We start from the raw sequence: 23,049 nt of genomic DNA, 5'->3' as shown, positions 1-23,049 counted from the left end.
TATTTGCAGGTTTGTGAATGGGTCTACCTACCAGCGCTGGCAGTTTACACTTCCTATGATGTCAACCCTCTATAGGTTGGCCAATCAGCTTCTCACAGACTTAGTGGATGATAACTACTTCTACTTGTTTGACCTAAAGGCTTTTTTCACCTCTAAAGCCCTCAACATGGCCATCCCCGGAGGACCCAAGTTTGAGCCACTGGTTCGTGATATTAACCTGCAGTAAGTAATTCCTCTGAGTCAAACTTTCTAGATGAAGATAGATTTGCACATGTGCTATAGAGTTCTCTGGTATCCATGTATAGTGACGACTGATTCTTGATATGACTTGGGTATTGTGTCTGTGAGGAGCTGGACTGCTTACTTACTTACTACATTTGAAAGGAAGTTTGTGCTTCTTTTCTTGTTTGAAACGGATTTGGGGCATTTAGAGTTGAGAGGGAACATTGAATGCTGCAGCGTCCTGCAATAAGACTGTTGTCACCAACTGTTTGTTTTTTCCTTGCAGAGATGAAGATTGGAATGAGTTCAATGATATCAACAAAATCATCATACGACAGCCAATCAGAACAGAGTACAAGATTGCTTTCCCATATCTGTACAATAACTTGCCTCATCATGTCCACTTGACTTGGTGAGTGAAGGCCAGTAGACGCTTGGCCATTCCGGCTGTACTAGACTGTGCCACTGCGTGTGGTTCTAGTAGAAAGTTTAGGCTCCCGTGGCCAATATAAAAATCTCATGTGATGGAGCGGCTAATGTTTGATCCAATTATAGCTTGCTAGCATCTAATCCACCCTTGCTAAAATGTATGAAGCTACATAATGCAGCTATGCCTTTAGGGGATGGTGAACTATGATTTTCGAAACTGCGAGTTAATAGTAGGAAAGGTCTATCCCTGAACGCATGTGTTCTGAGGTCTCTGGAGATTTAGGGCTTTTTTTTGTACTCTCTTCCAGGTACCACACCCCAAACGTAGTTTTCATCAAAACAGAAGATCCTGATCTCCCAGCATTCTACTTTGATCCCCTTATCAACCCAATCTCACATCGACATTCAGTCAAGGTAAGAATCCAACAAACAGACCTTTTCTTCTCTTTAAGTCGCTGGTGGGCAACGCCCCTGTTTGCTCACTTTCCTCTGCTATTCAGAAGCTAAGCTTTCTTCCTACTGTTCAATATATGCACACTTTCTTCCACTGCGAAAAGAGCATGCATTTTACCTGCAACTATTGAAACTGTAAGAAAATGGGCGATAGGGTGAGTTCCACTGGTAAACTGAAATTGGTCTTGAGCTTTGCCCTCTGTACCCCTTTGCAGCATGTTATCTTGAGCCCAAACCTTTGAGTTGGATTTTGAAAAGCTTTGCTCTTTGTTGCTCATTAGTGCCAAATGTTGAAGGCATTGTATTTCGTTTTCAGAGCCAGGAACCACTGCCAGATGATGACGAAGAGTTTGAATTGCCCGAATATGTGGAACCCTTTCTTAAAGAAACACCTTTGTATACTGACAATACAGCCAATGGAATCGCTCTTCTCTGGGCCCCTCGCCCCTTCAACTTGAGGTCTGGCAGGACACGAAGAGCTGTGGACATTCCTTTGGTGAAGAACTGGTAAGGGTGCTGTGCTTTAACTAGGAACCCCAGCCATTCTTGAGGTGGGCGGTAGTTGCTTGAATTAGGTCACGATTGTGGGGCCATCTGAAACTTATTGATTCGAGGTCTGGGATTAGTTTGCCTTCTTTTGCATATGTCCAAATCTCATCCACTTCCAAAACAGGAGTAAATGTTGGTTATTTCATTTATATTGGAACGGCTTGAGTTTTGGACTAGTGCATGTGGTTGACATTTAAGAGCATATTCACTAAATGCAGGTGGTGCTTTGATGCTCTGTTAGGGTGATCAGTTTTAGGCCTCGGATTGCAGATGAAATTCAGATGTTGAGCGCGTTGTGGGACTGGTTGCAGATTTATGCTGAGTGGTTTGGTTCAGTTGCGAGTGGTTGATTAGATTTTAGTCTTTCATAGTTGGAATTTTTAGAGCATTCCTGTAGAGTCTAATTTGCGTTAAACTAATGTGTTCACTGAATGCTCCTGCTGATGTCCGCTTTAGTGCATCTGTGGTGATTTTGTGCTTGCTCCTTGACTCGGTGTAATTCACCCTGCTTTTATTCTCAGGTACAGAGAACACTGTCCGGCAGGGCAGCCAGTGAAAGTCAGGGTCTCCTACCAGAAACTGCTGAAATACTATGTGCTTAATGCGCTGAAGCACCGACCACCCAAAGCTCAGAAGAAAAGGTGAGCTGAATTGCTGCTGACTGGCGGAGACCATACTTCTACAGTGTAAACAGTGATTGTTCTGTACAGCATCTTTAGAAAAATCTCCCTTTCTGAGAATCTGGATAGTCTCAATTTCTTCTTCTATCTCTGCTATTAATGCTTTAATGGGCTGTGTGGTGTGTAGATTATTCTGGGGAACATATCTATTCTAAAATCATGGGAAATGATTTATAAGTTGCTGTTTATTAAGTTGCATGTTCAGTCGTTCGTCATGTACAGGGTTGAATGATCTCCAAGGCTTTAAAAAGTAAAATTAGTCGCCAGGGCCGTCCATATATTGGACAGTCTGGCTTACTGATGACAACTGTGGAACCCCAGCCTAAAGTTTGTTGGTCTGATGATCATCAGTATATCTTGTTTTGTTTCATCATAGTGCTTTAAAGCAAGCAGGGTGTGCAATGTTCAGCTCTATGATCAGTTTTAAAAAATCATTTATGATGGCCATGATAAAGCTACTGCAACTAACACACAATTGATGTGTGGAATGCTTAATTTTTTTTCTTCAGGCAGAGGTGATTGGGACTACATCCCAGTCCACTGGTCTCAAGCTATACCTCAAACGGGTCTGGGCTTACTTCTATTCCCACCTGGAGGGGGCCTGCCTTGGCAATTTGGGCTGGACTGTTACTATTGGAGCAGGTCCAAGACTGATTTGCATATGGCTTATTCCTGTCTGAGGTGGTATAATGGGCAAAAACAGTGGTGTGGAATGCAGCTTCAATAAATGGTGGTGGCGGAGGATAATTTAGACATTTCACTTGTCTCTATTTGTCTTCTCTGACTACAGCACTTTTCTTGAAGCCTTTTTTTAACTGATCAGTAGATAGTGCCATCTAACTAACAGTGATCCAAGCCTGGTGACTTGAGATAATAAAACTGCAAGTGCTAGTAGACTTGATCATAATGTTTGCACATCTAATTTTTACTATTCTTATTGAATATTTTTTGGTTGTATATTTTGTTATTCTGTTGTTTTGGGGTGCTGTATGACAGCAAGTATAGAGAAATGGCCAATATGTGTTAGCCCAAACCGCTTCAGTAAGCATCCTGCATCAAAGGCAGTACACTGGGAGACGGTGCTCTCTCCCTGGAGGCTCCTAAATATTCAAGGAGACCGTGATAGGCCTTGAATGACCAGATTATGCTTATGAATTGGGAGTAAGGACATGTTCAGGTGTGGGTGAGCTTTGGTTCAAGGATCATCTGAGTTCAAATGCCCAGGCATTTTTCTGGCCTGTGAACAAGTGCTACAATTAAACCTTTGGCCTAGCTGGCTGTGGCAATGGACTGGACAGATTCCTCTCTCCGTGTGCTGAATTTACTACCTATTGTTCAAGGCTTTTCAATGTGACTGTAGAAACCTATGTATGCTATGTTAGCTTACTAGGAGACCTGATTCTTAGGTCTCGCCTATGCAGCGTGCAAGCGCTGCTTTGGAGTGACCTCTTGGAATCACTCCGGGCTTTTGTGGAAACTCGTGCATGTTCTGCACTTTTTCCAATCAGCCCTCGTGCATGTGCGGCGTTTACCTTGCAGGAGCGAGCAGCGGCGCCATCTGTTTGCAATTATCGTGCCTGCCGCTGCTCGCTCCCGCAAGGTAAACACTGTACATGCCCTCCGCATCTACAGGCAACCTGTATCCTGTTACTAATGAGTTTACAGCTTCCGTTGCTTTTTTTAAAAAAAATTTTTTAATCTTATCTGGACGCAACTTATATAGTTCAATGGGGAGACCATTGGGACCCATGGCCTTACCAGAAGCGATCGAGCGAATGGCCAAAGCAATCTCATCCGGCGACAACTTCGCCTCCATCAACATGCTACATGCTATCAGCCTCCGAGAGGGACGGCAATGCAATATCTGTAAGCAACAAACGTGAGTCCTCCTCCGAACGCCCAGAAACCGGAGAGTATACCCCACGGAAGTAATCCGCGAAGCAGTTAACAATTTCTACCGGGTCAGTCACACACACGCCATCCACTCTCTCCACAACCGGCACCACTCTACTCGCTCTCTCCTTCTTGTCCAACCAAGCAATCAACTTTCCGGCCTTATCTCCCACATCATACAGTCGTTCCTTGTTGCTCTCTACTCATCCTTTTAGCAGCATCCGTGACCAGCGCTCTATAATCTGACTGTTTAAGGCTGAGAACGTGCACTTTCTCATCCGTAACCCCCCGCTCCAAATCCCCCTCCATCTCAGCTATGTCAGTTTCCAGGCGGACCACCTCTTCCCTCCCGCACCTCCTAGCATGGGAAATAAGAGACAAGGCATGCCCCCGGATCACCGTTTTATAACCTTCCCATAGGGAGACAGCAGACGACACTGATCCTACATTATCGTCGAAGTAATGATCAACTGACTTAACCAGTTCCGCATGAATATTAGGGTTACGTAAATACCAGGGGTTAATTGGCGCTACTCTTCCCTCTGCCCCAGGAACAACCTCCATCTGCAACAATAGAGGGGAATGGTCAGAAATACCTCGGGCCAAATGACGCACCTCCCCGATCATTCCAGCCTGGAACGCCGGCATAAGTATATAATCAAGTCTCGAGAGACTCCCGTGGGCCCCCGAGTGGAAGGTGTATTGTGCCTGCCCCGGGTGCATCAATCTCCAGCAATCTATAAGTCCTAAAGTATCTAGAAAGCCACCCAGCCAGGCCTGGGCTCTAGGGAGATCCCTGGGGGGGTGACGGTCCTCTATACCGGATACAACAGCATTAAAATCACCCCCTAACACCAGAACCCCCCCCAGGGAGTCCCAGGACCAAACGCCCCAAATCAGCAAATGTAGCAGTCTGCAATCCCGGTGGCACATAAACAGCAACGAGCGAAACAGTTCTACCCTCCCATCTCCCCACCAATGCTGCATATCGCCCTCTATCATCGTGGAGCACCTCGTCCACCTCCAACGGGAGAGAGGCCCTGACCAAGATACCCACTCCCCTAGAGCCAGAAGTGAAACCAGAGTGAACAGCAAGGCGATAGCCCCGCCTATTCAGAGCATGGAAGGAGTTCCCAATCAGATGTGTCTCCTGCAGGAAAACAGTGTCGGGCGAGATCCGTTTCAAAAACTGCAACACCACCCGCGCTTGATCCTATCCCCCAGTCCGGTCACATTCCACGAAAGTATTCTCAATCCCTTACCCCCCACCCCGCTCCCGTGCATAATGCCCACATCCCGGAGAACACAACCAGGACAAATCAGCAGCTAACCTCATATTGCCTTGTGAAACAAACAAACAGTCCCCAACACCCCCCCTCCCCCACAATATCCAAACCACAACTCCCACCCCCCCCCCCCCTCCCTGCACCCCTGCTTGAGCCCGAACAGCCCCCCCAACTTGCAGTGTGCCTGTCGCCCTAACATATACTGAACCACAAAAAGAATCCCTGAAGGAGGAAAGGGCCCCAATATGCTCTCCACAACCCCCGAGCATTCGAAGGGCATATTACACCAAACTTGAGTCCCATAGAGCTAAGGTACAAAACGTCACCAGCCTAGTCCATCACCGGGAACCAAAGTTCTAGTCCTGTTCCGCCGAACCCTCGCCACTCTCCGCCGTCTGACCATCCCGACCTCGACTCTGGGGCAGGGTATCCAACCAGTCTCCAACCGCCTCCGGCCGGTCGAAGAAGTGCGAGCGATCCTCTAATTCAACCCTGGCCGGAAATAGCATCGCATACTTCAGCTCCATATCCCTCAAGCGCCGTTTGACGCCCAAGAATCCCAGTCGTTGTTTTTGGACCGCTTGCGTAAAGTCCGGATAGAAGCTGACGTTGGAGTTGTCAAACTTCAGCGGCCCATTCACCCTCGACGCCTGAAGGATAGCATCTCTGTCCCGAAAGTTAAAAAGTCGGGCAATTATAGGCCGCGGGGGAGCACCCACTTTCGGCGCACCACCCGGAATTCTGTGAGCCCGTTCCACTGCAAAGAATTTGCTCAGCCCCTTGGGTGCGAGATGGTTGACCACCAGATCCTCCACAAAAAGGTCAGCAGCAGGGTTCTCCGTTCCGGTACCCCAATTATGCGAACATTGTTCCGCCTGGCCCTGCTTTCGGAATCCTCAAGTCGACGGTCAGTTAGGTCACTGGCCAGCCGTAACCTACGAACCTCCGTTTGCAGGGCGGCCACGTCCACAGTTAGAGTCGACGCTGTGTGGTTCAAAGCATTGACTCGCTCATTCGTTTTAGACAGATCCGCCCTGACCAGATTTACATCGATCAGGACCGCATCCAATTTACGAGCCAGGGTATCAAACTGCTGACCCACTGCAGCCTTCATCTCCTCAATGGCGCCCATGACTTCTATCAAAGTCAAGTCAGCAGATAGGCCCGAGACATCCTTGGACCTTTCCGGCGATTTATGCGACCCACCAGGGGATCCCTTTGTCTGCGCATAGCGGTCCATGTTATTAGCCTTGGTGTAAACTCCCCGCCGGGTATTCTTGGGTTTCTGCTTGTCTCCGTCCAGCCTCGCCGCCATCGTCTGGTGACCACTGAGATCGGCACCTGCCAGCACAGGAGTAGGGACCAGATAGCTAATTCAAGGGACCACAGCCGTCACGGACTGTAGCCTGTGTATAGTCCGAGATCCAGGCCAAACACTCCACCATCCACGCTCCTCTGGAACATCAAGGTCCCTCAGCCGATGTCAGCAAACAGGTGCGAAAACGAAAGTGACAGTGCGGGGTACGTGACAGGCCAGGCCCTGCATGCCGCTGTTGTTCACTTCGTACCCGGGCACCTCACCAACTCGAGCTCCGGACCAAGGCAGGAGCAGGCCGTAAACTTCAGATCGCAACCATTCCGGTTCCCCGTGCCCGATTTGAATTTGGAGAACGGATGGCACCTCAGCTCGAGTTCAGCAACAAAAGCCCGTCGACAAAACCAGGATTAATTCAGGATAGACGTGGGAGGTTGCGGAGGCCCTCGGGAGCCTTGAGCCTACGCGGCCATCTTGGTTACGCGCTAGGCTCCTCCCCTCCGTTGCTTTTTTTCCCCTGTTTTCAAGTCTCCTTCTGTCGCCGGGCATCCGGCCTCCTGGCTTTCTTTGTGTTTATTTAAAAGACTTGAAAGTCGACCCTTTACACCAAGGTGCCCGAAAGAGCTTTAGGAAAGCAAACAAAGTAAGTAAGTGACCAACTGGCGTTTGTTGGCACACATTTCTAATACCCTTTCATGCTTCCAGCTGGGTACTTTGAGTTTCCTTGATAAAACATTGAAATATGTTATTTAATAAGAAGGGTAAGGTTCCATCTGCACAGTAACAACCTGGGGGCGCATTCCGTCTTCACCGCAATAGCCGTGTGATCACAGTTCTCCTGCTGACACAGGATGCAGTGCTGAAGGTTCTCCCTTTCTTCCGTTGAAGTGGACCAGGGCCGTGATTTCTGCCGTGTGCTTGCAGCCAGCCAAGTATGAAGGATACAAAGTGTAACCGACTGGGGCTCTGTAGGGTCCGAGGTGCTGGGATCTCGTGTCTGACGCCCTCTTATTTTTGCTCTCAATTATAGTTAATAACAAAGTGCTCTCTAAAAAGCCTGCATGCGTTTTTAGATCTGGCTGGACAGCGCATATGGTGGCATATCTTATGTGACTAACAGTAAAGGGGACATGAAAAGCACTAAGGAGAGAGAGGCTTTGGCAAAACCCAAATGTTGGTTAACTTGAGTACAGCATTTGATTGGGTAAAAGTTGAGTTCTTTCACATAAGAGTGGTTGTACTGGGCTCCTATTAGCTTTTGGAGAGAGCCCCATCACCTAATTTGACTGCTAAGTTCAAACGTAATAAAGTGGCAGGATGCGCGGGTAAACCTTGGAGTTGGAGCTGATGCAGTCATTTCACTAGCTTTGGCTCCCCCTCTGCTGTATCTCAAATTGCAAGGTATGTGCGGCATCCCACTTCGTCCCCATGGTCTATGTATAAGCATGCACACAAGGTGCATGTCCATGTGCAAGCACGCACATAGGGTGCACTCATGCCCCTGGAGGGGGACAACCTGGAGCTGGGTGCGAGAATTGGGCACGGGTGTAGGAGTGGCCAGGAAGTGGCTGGGTGGCCCATTTGTGTCAGCCTACATATCCCCTGACAGTCTTTAATGTCTCAGTCTCTTCAGTCCTTCACAGGTCCTGTATTCTGACTGACGGTGGTTCTCTGATGGCGCGAAAGAGAGGCCTGAGGCAGTTCATGGAGCGCCACAATCCCAGCTTGCTCGGCCTCTCTAGTACTGCAGGCAACCCTCTGCGTTGTCTATACTCAAGGATGCATTCCCATGTTTACCGTCAGGGGAAATGCAAGTCCTTTGACAAAGCCAATAGGTCTCGCCTTTGGGACCTTATAAGTGTTTAGCCATGCAACGGTTGAAGTTGTTGCAACAACTATATTGTGCTGCATAACTAAATACTTATAAAGTCCCAAAAGCAAGACCTATTGGCTATGCCAATGCTTTTTATGTTGGTCTCTGCTAGACTTTTAGGATTCCGGGTGCATAGGCAAGACAGTGTGAGTGAGTAAAGTCCACTTCTCACCATTACTTGTGACCACTAACTCTTCTGACAACTTCCATCTTCAGGTATCTGTTCCGCTCATTCAAGGCTACAAAGTTTTTCCAGTCCACAAAGCTGGACTGGGTGGAGGTGGGACTGCAGGTTTGCCGCCAAGGATACAACATGTTGAACCTCCTGATTCACAGGAAAAATCTCAACTATCTCCACTTGGACTACAACTTCAACCTGAAACCCGTCAAAACTCTCACCACTAAGGTACCCAATTTACCAGATCTAAAGCTCCTTAGCAAGCCATAAGTTGAAATCCATTCTGTAATCTAAAATAGCAAAAACCATAATTTTACACGCACCTTTCACCTTCGCAGGAGCGCAAGAAGTCTCGCTTCGGCAATGCCTTTCATCTCTGCCGAGAGGTTCTGCGTCTGACAAAGCTAGTGGTGGACAGCCATGTGCAATACAGACTTGGAAATGTCGATGCCTTTCAGGTAAGAGCCTGGCAGAATATTCATATTTGGAAACAAGAAAAGACTATGGTGTTGAAAAACATTGGGAAATGCATTACTCCTCTGATAATCGGTGACCAAGCACCAATTTTGTGATCTCTCTCTAAATGCAATATACAGAATGTTGCGGTGTTTTGTTTTAAGTGGTCCTAGCTGGAATATTATTTTTTAATTATGGCTACTAGAGACATGCCATTGCCATATGGGCTCTCCTGTGTCAGTGTGGTGGTTTTAGGCGGCCATATTCTACCAATGCGGAGGTCCACAATAAGTGCTGCCTGCAATGTGTGTTGTCTCAGTTTTGTCTACCTTTTTGTTTTAACAAGCCCAAATACTTTAAATATCCAAGGTGTATTCTTCCAGTTTTAGTTCATTATGGGTCTAAGCTTTTTTTAATGTATTTGGTTGGGATGGTTTGTGTATATCTCACTTGTGGTGCTTTGCATGTGAAGTGTGTGCTACAGCAGTTCTGTTTGTCATCGCTTGTTCCTCTTGCTTTTCAAATAGGAGTACTGTAAACACTGTTTATGACTTAAGGTGCAATTACACACACACTTCTCTCCCGAGAAGGCCCTCAGCAGCTTCATGTCTCTCATAAAAGATTTCTGCTTGGGACACACAGGTTTATAAAGCAAGCTGAATAATGGAAATCTAAACCATGGATTAATTTGGGGAACAAATTATTTGCATTCGATGACTAATCCATTGTTCTATTGCAATTTAGAAATTTTAAGAATCTCCATGGTCACGAGATGTGTTAAGTGTGTGTGCTTGAGCATGCCTCGGACCCAATCTCTAGGCATCCTTTTGTGTTTGAGAGGCATATTCTGTCAGTGTATACTGCTTCAGCATTCGCTCTCTTGCTCCATGGTATATTTCTTGCCTCCTATCTAGGTGTTCTGTTTTGATGTCTGACACATGATCAGTTTGTCTTTTCTAAGTGAACTGTAAGCTTCAGAAAGTATGCCCTTAAAGATTGTTTGCTGTGTCCCCCTTTCTGCTTTGAAAACATAGCGAGAGGTGCAGTGATAGCCTAATGTGTTTCTCTTGGCTAGATGGAAACTGGGACAATGCAATGTTGGTGTGTTGCAATAACGTTTTTCCTGCAAACACTGTTACCTGCTGCATTTTGTTACTATCTACTTTTGAACACGTAACCCAAAAAAAAACATGGTGGCAGAATTTAGAGTAAGAGTGCTTCTAACTGACTCAAGCAGTGCGTTCAGTGAGGACATGTATTCCATTTTTTATTTGACTCTTTAAGGTTGATGCTGGGCACGGGGATTCTAGTGAAGGGTTTCTGACTTCTGTTTCTTGTGTTCCTTCTCGTTTGTGTCTCAGCTCTCGGATGGTCTTCAGTACATCTTTGCCCATGTTGGACAGTTGACTGGAATGTACCGCTACAAATACAAGCTCATGAGACAGATCCGCATGTGCAAAGACCTAAAGCATCTTATCTACTATCGCTTCAATACGGTGAGTTGGCTTGATGTGTTTTGGAGTTTTCTTGTGTTTAAGTTCGCAGTCCTTTCTATCTCTTAAAGAGGGCCGTGTTATGTCAGTGGGGCCCGTTTCTACTCTTCATCCTCTAACGCACTGCGTCCTCTCGAAAGTGCATCTTATGTGCTCCATATCAGTACAGACAGCTGCTGTGGCCCTGTTGTTCCTCAGCATAACCCGGCTCCCCGACATTTCGTAGGCTTGAAGTCTGCTTTCACACCTATTCCATTAGTCACAGTGGCAGGGGCGTCCTTCATAATCTCATTTTCTCTTTTGCAGGGTCCAGTAGGGAAAGGGCCTGGCTGTGGATTCTGGGCTGCAGGATGGCGTGTGTGGCTCTTCTTCATGCGCGGGATCACCCCTTTGCTGGAGAGATGGCTTGGAAACCTCCTTGCTCGACAGTTTGAAGGTCATTTCCTTACTCGTTTTATTTATCTTTTATTCAAACACAGCATCTGGGGGCAAATTCTTAATTTATGTGCAGAATGCTTAAGTGGCTACAGGGAAAGTGGGCTCTAAAACCTTGTATATCACACCTTGTAATCTGAAAAAATATTACTTGAGTGAGGTTTAGTGTGGAATATAATACGGCGGAAGACAGTATATTCTGCCCCATCCTGGGAGTAGTGTAGGTAAATTGCTGTCATTGTTGCAATGTTTCATGGCCTCTTGCTATTGATTTGTTTATGGCGTATAGCACATTGCAAATTAAATTCTCTGAGCTCTCATTAACCAAAGCAACATTCATGTTTTCCTTTTTAATTTCCATTGTAAGGATGGGACGCTGAGCCTGCACTGTCTGGGTGCGGGACGGTTACCTGCAGGTTTTTTGCTTTGTTCTGATCCCTCAAGCTGTTTCTCCATCTCTAGGTCGTCATTCGAAAGGGGTGGCAAAGACTGTCACAAAGCAGCGTGTGGAATCTCACTTTGACTTGGAGCTGCGCGCTGCTGTCATGCACGATATTCTGGACATGATGCCGGAAGGTATTAAGCAGAACAAAGCTAGGACTATCCTACAACACCTGAGTGAAGCTTGGAGGTGCTGGAAGGCCAACATACCCTGGAAGGTGAGAGGACGTATTGGAGTTAGGGAGAATGACCGAATCCATGGCAGTCATAAGGGAAGCTAGGCAGTGAAGGTGCAAGCAGTGCCATGTATGCCTGCAGTAGGATGAAGAGACAGACAGCAAACTTTCTACCTTTAAAGAGGCAGGTCGAGAGAAGGCTAGTGTGGACCGGGAAGGGGAAGATGTCCACTAGAGTAGACTGGAGTGGTACAAGGAGGTAGACTGGATTGCAAGAGTAAGGGTAGAAAGTTCTCCACTAGAAGGTATGAGCTTGAGTGCTGTACTCGGAGTGTATCGTCTGCTGGGCTGCTATGGAGGGGCGCCTTGGTAGCTTGGAGAGAGGGGTAGGTGTGGTTGGAAGGCAAACCATCGCATGAGCTGCTGATGGAAGAAGTGTTATATGAAAGGGTAAATTGTTGTATTTTTGGGAATGTATCGTTTTCTAGGAATATTAGGCAGCAAGCTTTATGGAAATGGCTCTTTGATAATGCATTTTCTCGATTCCTGTCAGTGACATTACATTTTGGAGGAGGTGCGAGTGTCTGATTTTTGGGGAAATGAAAAGCATTAGCTGGTTGTGCTGCAGACTCTTGCCAGTACTGTGCACCTGCTCATCACCTTGTTGCATGCTATGATCTGCAGGTTCCCGGGCTGCCCACCCCTATTGAGAACATGATCCTCCGCTATGTGAAGGCCAAGGCAGACTGGTGGACAAACACTGCACATTACAACCGTGAGCGTATCAGACGAGGCGCAACTGTTGACAAAACTGTTTGCAAGAAAAACTTGGGCCGACTGACCAGGTTGTACCTGAAGGCAGAACAAGAGCGCCAGCACAACTACCTGAAGGTGAGGGAGGGAAGCCAATGGAACAGAGGGGAGTATCGCTGTTTCGCTGTTGTCTTCCTCCAATCAGTACAGGAAGATATTTATACTGTACTTTCTTCTAGGATGGGCCGTACATCACCGCAGAGGAGGCTGTAGCCGTGTACACCACCACTGTGCACTGGCTGGAGAGCAGACGGTTCTCACCCATCCCCTTCCCCCCTCTGTCCTACAAGCATGACACAAAACTACTCATTCTGGCTCTGGAGAGGCTGAAAGAAGCATACAGGTGAGATGGGGTCAGGAAAAATGCTCATTCAAACACTGGAACTGAGGCAAGCACGAGAGTGAGCGGTGAAAGAAGAAAGATATATACAGTGGTGAACAGTTGTATTCCACCATCTCTCAGTAGGGCTGCATACCAAAGTAGGCCACGCAGTTGCATTATTGCCCTTAGATGGAACTGTTTCTCTTGTAAGGATGTCTTTGTTCCTTTGTCATCCCTATAACTGTGTCTTTACTTGTAGTGTGAAATCCCGTTTGAATCAGTCTCAAAGGGAAGAGCTCGGCTTAATTGAACAGGCGTATGATAACCCCCATGAAGCACTGTCTAGAATCAAGCGACACCTTCTCACTCAGAGAGCCTTCAAAGAGGTGAGAGTTCGGTAAAACTGTTTATGGTCTCCTTTCTGAGTAGTTTTGGGTGTCAGATAACTCCCTTTTCTTGCTACATCCTGATGCAAATGATTGGTATTTGGGTTGTGTGCCTCTCCCCTCCCATAAAACAGCTGCTGTATCTCTTGACAATGTGAAATTGGAGCTGTGCTGGCTTTTCAGATGCAACCCGTCCTTGTAGTTAGTGGCTGTTCATTTTTTGTTGAAGTCTCCGTTATTCTGACATAAAGGCTTTATGTAACTGCTTTTTTACATGTTTGGGTTGTCTGTATTTGAATGATAGTACCATGTGGGCTGAGAAATCCTGTTATCACTATGGTCTAAGCACAAAGAAAGGAAACTGCAAAACACCTAGTAACGCAGTACTAAAAAATACCAAAGAGGAGGGGCGTGGCCGAGGCGTCAAGATGGCAGACGCACTCTGAGTGCTCTGGACCCCCTCCGTCAGCCGCCCGTCCTCCGCTGCAACTCACCGTTTTCGGGAGCGGATCCTGTTCCATCACAAAGTTGGCTTCAGTCCGATCCCTCCCTCTCGCGAGCGGATCGGACTTTGCTGCGCTGAGACCTGCCTTCCTTCTTCCCTCAGCCCCGGCCCTCAACATGGCAGCCCCGGCTGTTTCCCGCACCTAGGCGGGTGCTCCCCTGCGGCGGTCGTGCCAGATCCATCTGCCGCTGTCCCCTGAGAGCTGTGCCGGTGTCCTCGTGTTTTGGCTGGAGCCATAAACATTAACAGTAAGCATAATAAACATTGGCAAATACAACAGTGACCCTCAGGATTGGGGCTGCTGGAGTGTCTGCCGTGAGCAGGAAGGAGCCTCACCCTGCGGCTCTGCTATTGGGATGCTGTGTCTCCCCCAGAGGGATCAGGGCGGCTGCTGCCCGATCACAGGACATCAGGGACAGTCTTCTGGTCCACACAGTCGGTGAGTGGGGGGGACCAGCCACTAAGTCGGGCGGCGGCCGGGGTGGTATGGTTGTGCTTCAGCCCCCCCCTTTTCCTTCTCCTTTGGGGAGCCTCCGGAGGTGTGGTGGTGGGCCCTACTGGGTGATCTTTGGGCTGTCCCGCGCCGTCCTCTCCGCCGCTCTGCCTAGTTGAGGGCAGAGTTGGTGGCCCTGGTGGCTGACGTGGTGGGGATCGGCCACCGCGTCGGGTGGCAGGCGGAGCGGGGACACCAGCTCCGCCCCCCTCCCGTGGCGCATTTCCGGGGGCGCATTTGGGACCCCACCGGCCTAGGACCGCATTGACTTGGATTGGCACCCTTCCTACACCTCACTGAGTACTATATCTGGCGCTATTGTACTGGAGCGCCGCGGAGGCCTCCCCTTGCTGCAGAGCCGCCGGCTCCTGGGGTATCTAGCCCCTGGGGCTGCTCCGGATGTTCCGTACTGACTGTGCCCCGCCACCTGTTTGCTGCTGCTCCCCCGGCGGAGGCCCGGATCCGGCCGCAGTAGTTGTGAGGGGTGCCCTTCGCTGAGGAGTCCTACCTGGCCCGCGGGTGGTAACGAGACACGCCTCGCCTCCGTCCTAGTCGGGGACCCGAGGGGGTCGGACCTGGACGCCTGGGCCCGATCATTGACTGCCTAGGTGCCTGGGGGGGGGGGGCCTTCCTCCCGCGCTCGCCCCCGGCAGATCCGTCATCACCCCGCGATGGGCAGAGGCCGCCCCGTCCAGAATCCGGTCCCTCCCACCCAAAAAAAGATGGACCAATTTACCACGTCGGACCGGGACCTGGGGGGCGGGCCGCCTGGCACGCATGGGGGGGGGGGGGGGGGCGGGGCGGGGGAGCTCTCTCCACCATCCTTCAGGCGATAAGCACCTCTCAGGCCTCCGTAGAATCTAAGATCGGTGAGGTGAGTGTGGATGTGGCTATCATTCGCCATGACCTGCGCAACGCCACAGCGCGTATCGCGGAGGCGGGATCCTGGATCTCCACGGCGGAGGACGACATCACCCAACTTAAGACCCAGGTAGCCCGCCTTCAGACCCAGACCTCAGAGCTACACCGTAGGGCCGAGGATGCTGAAAATAGATCACGGAGGAATAACCTGCGCCTCCTGGGGTTTCCCGAGGGAGTCGAGCAGGGCCCCGCCGACACGTTTGTGGAAACCTGGGTGCGCTCCTGGATGCCCAAGGACGCCTTGTCACCATAGTTTGCTGCTGAACGGGCTCACCGATCCTTGGTGCCCAGGCCTCCACCTGGGGCCCCTGCCCGACCCATAATCTTGAGGGTTCTCAACTTTCGAGACAGAAACGCCTTTCTTGGGGCGGCCAGGGCACAGGGGCCGCTGCATTATCAGAACAGCATGATAATGGTGTTCCCGGACTACACTAGGGAGCTGCAGGCTCAACATCGGACCTACGATGAGGTCAAGCAAAAGCTTTGTAACATGGATCTCCGATAATGTCTTCTCTTCCCGGCCCGGCTTAAGGTCATCTTCCAAAATAAGACCCTTTTCTTTGACAGCCCCCAGGCGGCATGGACCTGGCTCACAGAGGAAAGGCCCCTCCTGCACCGGCCGGCCTCTTCACTCACCCAGCGGGCTCCTCAGCAGCCCGGCCAGGCCCTCCCTAAACCCCAGAGGCGCCGGACGAGGTCCCGCAGAAAGACAGACCTTCGTGGGGAGACGTCCCGCTCTCTGGGTGCAGCGTCCCCACGCCCTCCATCCCGGGCCTCGGTCCGGGGTTCCAGCACTCCTAGCCCGACCTCCTCACTGATTGACTTGAGTGTCCACCCGGGTCCCTCGAACAGTCTGCGCCACGCCCTTTCGGACTCTGACCTGTCTAGGAGCCCGTTGCTCTGAGGCGCCGGAGAATCTGAGGTCACCTGAACGATAACACATGGCAAGTGCGCTTCTCATAACCCTCTGAGGCGCCCCAAGGGTCATGGTCTTTGAACTTCCCAGGAAGGGGGAGATGTCTCCTCGACCCTAACTACTCTAAGAACTATTCCCTCCTTCACTCCATGGAATTAACTTGTATTCTTTGTTGTTTACTTGCCCATCGTATAGTTGCAGCTGTTCACGACTATCTTATCCGATCTCATGGAGGGGGGGTCCTTCTCTGCCATAGTCATGTTCCGCTAATCGTTTTAGCTTAGCGACCAGTCTCTTGTTGTTTAACTTGTTTTCCTTTTCAGGGTGACAGATGCTTCACGTTCCGAAGTGTAGTGTGGGGGGAAATGGGGGGGCAAAGGGCGGTTGGGAGACCGTTGTCTCCAGTTTGTTTGTTGTTTTTAGCCGCCTACGGGCCACTGTTCTCTGTTCCTTTTGTTAGCTCCACACGCATATATACTGCTAGCACCGACACAAGGCTCCCCTCGAAGCCCACCTCCTGCCCAGAAGTCCCGGCCACGGGAACACGTTCACACCGGGACCATACACTGCCTGCGCTTGCACCTCCTCTTCCCTATACCACTCACTACGATGGCGTCTACCCTATCTAGGGTCCTCCACATAGTCTCGTGGAATGTCAACGGCCTAGTAGATTGCCTAAAACGCACCGCTGTTCTTCGAAGAGCCCACCGGTATGCACCGGGATATCCTGTTCTTGCAGGAAACACACCTTCTGGGTACACCATGTAATTTCCTCGCCCGGTACGGGTTTGACAGGGTCTGGCACTCTGGGTTCACGAGGGGCTCCTAGGGGGTGGCCATTCTACTCTGGAAAGGGCTGTCCTTCACCCTGACACAAGCCGACACGGACGCACAGGGCCGTTATGTGGCCCTGACGGGTAGGATTGAGGGACACCCCATCAATCTCCTATGCACATATATCCCTCCCACCATCATGGTCTCTGCCCTCCACTGCCTCACACTGGTGCTTTCCTCCTTTCCACAAGGCCCGACGGTGATAGGAGGTGACTTCAAAGCCGTTTTACAGCTCTCCTGTGACACAATGGGCACTCCATCGGCGAGCCTCCTTGCCTCTGCAAAACGCTTATCTGACTGGTCCTCTGCCCTGGGTCTCTGCGACGCCTGGAGGGTGTGGAATCCCCGCCAGGTCCAATTTACCCACACATCGGCGGCTCACCACACCCACTCTCATATCGATTGGTTTCTAATGTCGGCTGTGGACTGTCAATTGATGGCTGGGTCCACAATCTTACCCAGGGGTGTCTCGGACCACTCACCCATCTCTCTTCGTCTCTGCAACTTCCCTGGCGTCACCCGGACGGTATGGCGATTGAATGCCTGATTCCTGCAGGATGCCAAATTCGCGGAGTCCCTCGGGCAGGAACTGCAGCAATATTTTTACACGAATGCGGGCTCGGTTCCCTCGTCGGGCACGTTGTGGGAGGCCATTAAGGCTGTAATGCGTGGGTGGCCAGGGGTTTGGTTCACGTGAAACGCCTGGAGCAATCTGCCCGACTCGCGCAGCTAGAAGCCCGGGCGGCGATGCTGAAGGAGGCCCAGGCTATCAATGACAATGTGGACTCCACCCGACAGCTTACTCTGATCCGAGAAGAAATTCACCGGGTCTCGATGGAGTCTGCTAAAATGCTCTTGAGCTCTTCGGTTGCGCTGGAGCATGGTTGGGGGGACACAAATGACATACTTCTCCACAATTTAGTGTCCTACCCTAGAGCCAACCGCATTATTCCCGAAATTCGAGATGGAACCGGAACTCATCACACCACCTCCCAAGACATCGCCCAGACATTCGCGGGCTACTACGCAAACCTTTATGCAGCCCCCCCCCAGTCCTCACTGGCAGCTCTGCTGACTGAGACTGGGACCCAACTGCCCTGCCTCTCCCGGGCGGACTCCGACGCTCTGGACCTGCGATTCACCGCGGAAGAGATACACTGGGCTATCTCACTGTTGCGCTCCGGCAAAACGCCTGGGCCCGATGGTTACCCCCAAGAATATTACGCGGCCTACCGAGACACGTTGGTTCCACACCTACAGGACCTGTTCCAGCACGTAGTCTAAGTGGGGGCCTTCCCACCAGAGACTGATGTGGCCACCATAGTAGTCCTCCCAAAGACGCAGCCGCCCTCCCTCATGTGTGCGGAATACCGTCCCATCTCCCTTATTAATACCGAAATTAAACTCTTTGCCACCGTGGTGGCCCAACGGCTCCATCCCCACTTACAAGAACTGGTGCATCCCGATCAATGCGGCTTTATGCCCGGCCGGGGGACCCGACACTGCATACGCCGTCTCCACCTTGCCCTTGCGCATCGCCATCTCCTCACCCCGTATCTTGCACTGCTTTTCGTAGACTTTGAAAAAGCATTTGATACGGTGGATTGAGGTTACCTGGGGGACGTGTTGGAGAGGATGGGCTTCGGCCTCCCTTTCCGACGCCTTGTCCGGGTCCTCTACTCTTCCCCAAGGCGAGATTCCTCATCAATGGCGTGGTTTCGGAGGCATTCCCGATCCGGAGGTGCACCCGCCAGGGCTGCCCGCTCTCGCCGCTTCTATTTGCACTAGTCATGGAACCCCTGGCCTCCCTCATCCGTCAGGACCCCCTCATCCGCGGCTGGGCCTGGGATCTACACCAGATTGACAAAATTGCCCTGTACGCCGATGACGTCCTCCTTTTTTTGGCGGACCCGGAGAGTTCGGGCCCGCGATGCCTGGACGCCCTTTCGGCCTTCGAGCGGGTCTCCGGCCCCAGGCTCAATCCGGCGATGTCCACCCTATTTCCCTTGCACTCTTCTCGGGCGTGCTTCGACTGGAAAACGACCATCCCCCTGAGGAGGCAATCCTTCAAATATCTGGGGGTGTGGGTGACCCTCCTCCCGGAGCTCGAGTGGACTCTAAATATTACGCCCCTAGTCACTAAAGCCAATGCGGACCTCAGAGGATGGCAGACCCTTCCCCTTAACCCCCTCGGTAGGAGTGCCCTTTTCAAAATGATGGTCCTCCCCCGCTTCCTATACATTTTGCAAAACGTGACCATTCATCTCCCAGGCGGTTGGTTTCGGGAGCTGGATGGAGTCCTCCTCCGATTTTTATGGGGGTGGAGGGAGAACACTTGTCTCTCTAGCACATTGCCGCATACCCCCCTACGACGGAGGAATGGGGGTGACAAATCTCCGTCTCTACTATCTGGCCACGAGGCGGATTGTGATCTACGACTGGTTCGCGGGCGGCTGGTCCGACCTGGCGTATCGAGTGGAGCTCCGGACGACGGATTTTGTGCACTTCCAGGCATACCTGTACGGGAGCCCAGCCCCCCGGGATCCCCCCCCACCCTATCACTAGAACGGTGCTCATGTCATGGCGAACCGCCCTACGGCACGTTAAATGGGACCGGAAACTCACCAGGCAGACGCCTCTGTGGAGTGGTGCCTGGCTAGAGGAGGTCTCGGCCCTCCAGCACTTCCGTTAATGGGACCACATCGGGATCTCTCAGCTCGTGGACGTTTGTTTGGGGGACCATGTCAGATCGTTTGCAGACCTACAACACCGCCATGCCCTTCATTCCTCCCAATTCTACCAATATTTGCAGTTGCGGCACGCTCTCCAAGTCCACATTCCGGCCCCCACCTCCCTCCCCGAATTTAGTCCCCTGGCGGCCCAAGTGATGATGGGGAAGCTGGGCAGAGGGGGGGTGTCCCGGATTTACCGCTCCTTGGTGAACAATGGTCCAGCGTCCATGGACTCGCTTCGGACCCGGTGGGAGGGGTGGTGGGGCCCCCTGGAGGACGCGGACTAGAGGGACGCCCTCATGGCACCCATGACCCTGACGGCTTCCTCCAAGCTGCGTCTAGTCCAACTCTATTACCTCCACACGGCTTACCTCACTCCGGCGCGTATGTTCAGCGCTCGCTTGCGGTCCTCTCCAGTGTGCTTGCGTTGCGCCCACGCTCCAGCCGATTTTTATCACATGTTATTGCAATGCCCCACTCTTGCACCGTTTTGGGCAGGGGTGGAGCGCGAGCTTACGCAAGCTCTAAGGTGGAAGGTCCCTCATGACCTGTTACGTCTGATCCTTGGAGTATTCGACGGCCTCGATGGATCACGGGCCGACAAGCGTTTTTTGGGCACGGCTGTGGCGGTGGCAACGCACGATATCACCGCGCTTTTGTCCCAGGCTAGACCGCCCTCCATGAGGGTCTGGAGGCGGGGAGTGGACTGGTGCAGTACCCAAGAGAGGAGCCCCTCTTTGAAGCCCGAGGGTGCCCAGAATTCTTTGGCAAAATATGGGGCAAATGGTTTAATTTATTGCCAGTGTGAAAGGTCTAAATGGTAGGGTATGTGCTGAGCAACGGGCGAGGGCAGGGTTTCGCCCACAAGTGTTGTGGGAGTCAAACGCATCCTATTCCGTACAATGAATCTGTATACTGTGTATGTATGCTACCAATGTGTTTTGTTTTTTCTTTCTTGTTTTGAAAAATTCAATAAATTTGATTATCAAAAAAAAAAATACCAAAGAACACTGCTTTGTTCCAACGCCACTGGAGCTGATTTTGACATGGGCAAGAATATGGACTTGCTTCAGTTACACCGACTTATCTCATGGGGCCACAAGTTTTGTTGCTTATGGTGATAAGAACTAGTGTAAAATAAACATGTTGCAGTGGCGCATAAAGACACGCATCCAATAATCTTAACCCTTTCGATGCTTGTGACGGAGCGGTTCTGTCATGCGCGTCGGTCGCGCTGTGCGCATGACGGAACCGCTCCGTCACGGCCCCGCCTGCGCAAGAACCCTTCAGCACAGCGCGGTAATCCGCGCCACGCTGAATGGGTTAATGTACTACCCCAAGCTGCCAGTGAGGTGATGGAATAAAGTATTACATAGAAATAGACTCTGAGGTTGATCGTATTCTAGTCTAGAAATATTTTGTGCAGAACACAAAAATAGACAACATTGAGACTAAACAAAGACTACTGTAACAAAACAAGCATTGGTATAGCCAATAGGTCTCGCCTTTGGGATCTTATAAGTGTTAAGCCAGAGCTATTGGCGTTGCCGATGTCTTTTAGCTGTGTTGTAGAGCAGTGTGGCTGTTGTGCAGCATGTTGAAAAGTTATAATAACAATGTGTTATAAGCATTTTTGTTACCTTATATATAACCAAGAAGACATTATGTACAACTGAACAACCCTATTAAAAAATAATTAACATAAAAAATATATCTGGCTGAGTTCTGGGACCTCATGCCCGAGGCATCCCGCCAGAAAGCTATTTGGGAGCCGTTCATGACCTGGCTTAGGGAAAAAGACATGGTAACATCAGAAACTTCCGCGTCAGCCATTAGACACAATCACTAACTCAATCCCATTCGTCGACCGGGAATACACCTCCATCTGCTCGAAACCTTTGCAGGTGCTGTACATCCAAATTTGTCACACTCTTGTGCCAAAAGATAACGTTGTATGCTTGTATATGATAATTTAATGCCCAACAAGGTTCATATGGTCTTAGAGATTATCCCAAAACTTTGAAATTCTAATAAATTAATTTCCAATCCTTGTAAAAAGGCTCAAGGGGTTATGCGCTGACTGCAAAGAGTTGCGTGTTACATCCACGGCCTAAATATGAATCTTTGCATGTTTCAACTCAATATTTCATTCTTATATAATTGATCACATACGTGACATTTAGTTAGTAGAGAGAAATAAACATTCAGTTGCACAAACACTTGTTAGTTTTGTTTGTGATGCAAAAGATTATTATTAGGGTAATAACGCCATAAATTAACATATCAGACGTACAAAGCAGCTGTGGAAAGTAAGCTCCAGTCTCAACCTAGCTCTTCAGCAGCTTTTGAAGCAAAAAAAAAACAAGGTGATGGACGGAGCACTGAACATTTTTAAACACTTGCCCCCTCAGGTGGCATGGAGAGCAAAAGAAGGATGGGTTGGGATGCTACCCCAAGAGATCGCCAGTGGTTAGACAAATTGCAAGATTTCTCCCATCACCACCTGCGTGTTTCAGGCCATGTACTTGCCCAATGTTGGTACTTCATGGCTCGTGGACCGGTCTGACGCGCAGCCTTTTACTGGATTGACAAAGCACCTGTACATTGCCTATTGTTAGCAATTCTTCAACACACACATTAAGTGGGCTGTGGCTCCACCCTGAGGAGTGTTACTCACCCCCAGCATGCTGGTGAATGTTCTGTGCATTGCTCTCCCTTCTGTGGAGGCACCATTTTACATCTGAAAAGTACACCAAAACATCACGGGTTAAATTCTTTAAAGCATAAATACATTGCAGAAAGCGATTGTCTTTTCTATCTTTTCACTACAGCAGGCTTTTCCTTAATGTTTTAGTCAAGAAACCAAATGAAAGCTAGACCTAGATTGTTCTGTCTAGGAAAGCTAGCCAGCATTGCACAGTAGGAGCCAGGATGAATGAGAGAATTTTCAAAGCACCAGGTAAAATAACATTCTGCCATTGGAGCACTCCTGCCACCTGTTGGAATTTTCAATGGGTTCCTCAAAAATACAAATGTCAACATATTTGGTGCATTAACAGTCCTTAAAGACCTAGAGTGACATTGGGACAATTTCCCAAACGGATGTGGCCTTTGATGGCCCTACATGATTGGATAAAGTCGTCCATCTGACTAGTGTGTCGACATACAATAAAATGACAATGCTACTAGCTTTCATACCATGTTCAGAACACGCACTCAAGATATGGACTCTTCCCCAGCCCTATCGG

The 23,049-nt window shown here is 50.0% G+C and overlaps 1 protein-coding gene across 2 annotated transcripts in view; it reads left to right on the top strand.

Moving 5' to 3' along the window:
• PRPF8 (pre-mRNA processing factor 8) overlaps nucleotides 1-23,049 on the top strand; it is a 178,899-nt gene that overhangs the window by 27,921 nt on the left and 127,929 nt on the right. For both annotated transcript variants that reach the window (XM_085649062.1, XM_085649063.1), the window contains exons 6-18: nucleotides 10-222; nucleotides 509-634; nucleotides 960-1,065; nucleotides 1,421-1,611; nucleotides 2,175-2,294; nucleotides 8,917-9,106; nucleotides 9,217-9,336; nucleotides 10,696-10,830; nucleotides 11,134-11,263; nucleotides 11,725-11,921; nucleotides 12,564-12,770; nucleotides 12,872-13,035; nucleotides 13,274-13,400. In XM_085649062.1, coding sequence (XP_085505188.1) covers nucleotides 10-222; nucleotides 509-634; nucleotides 960-1,065; nucleotides 1,421-1,611; nucleotides 2,175-2,294; nucleotides 8,917-9,106; nucleotides 9,217-9,336; nucleotides 10,696-10,830; nucleotides 11,134-11,263; nucleotides 11,725-11,921; nucleotides 12,564-12,770; nucleotides 12,872-13,035; nucleotides 13,274-13,400 — 2,026 coding nt within the window. The remainder of the gene's footprint in view (nucleotides 1-9; nucleotides 223-508; nucleotides 635-959; nucleotides 1,066-1,420; nucleotides 1,612-2,174; nucleotides 2,295-8,916; nucleotides 9,107-9,216; nucleotides 9,337-10,695; nucleotides 10,831-11,133; nucleotides 11,264-11,724; nucleotides 11,922-12,563; nucleotides 12,771-12,871; nucleotides 13,036-13,273; nucleotides 13,401-23,049) is intronic.

The sequence above is a fragment of the Triturus cristatus genome, chromosome 3_2 (genome assembly GCF_964204655.1).
Source record: "Triturus cristatus chromosome 3_2, aTriCri1.1, whole genome shotgun sequence".
Classification (NCBI taxonomy): domain Eukaryota; kingdom Metazoa; phylum Chordata; class Amphibia; order Caudata; family Salamandridae; genus Triturus; species Triturus cristatus.
This window is presented reverse-complemented; position numbering and strand designations above follow the sequence as displayed.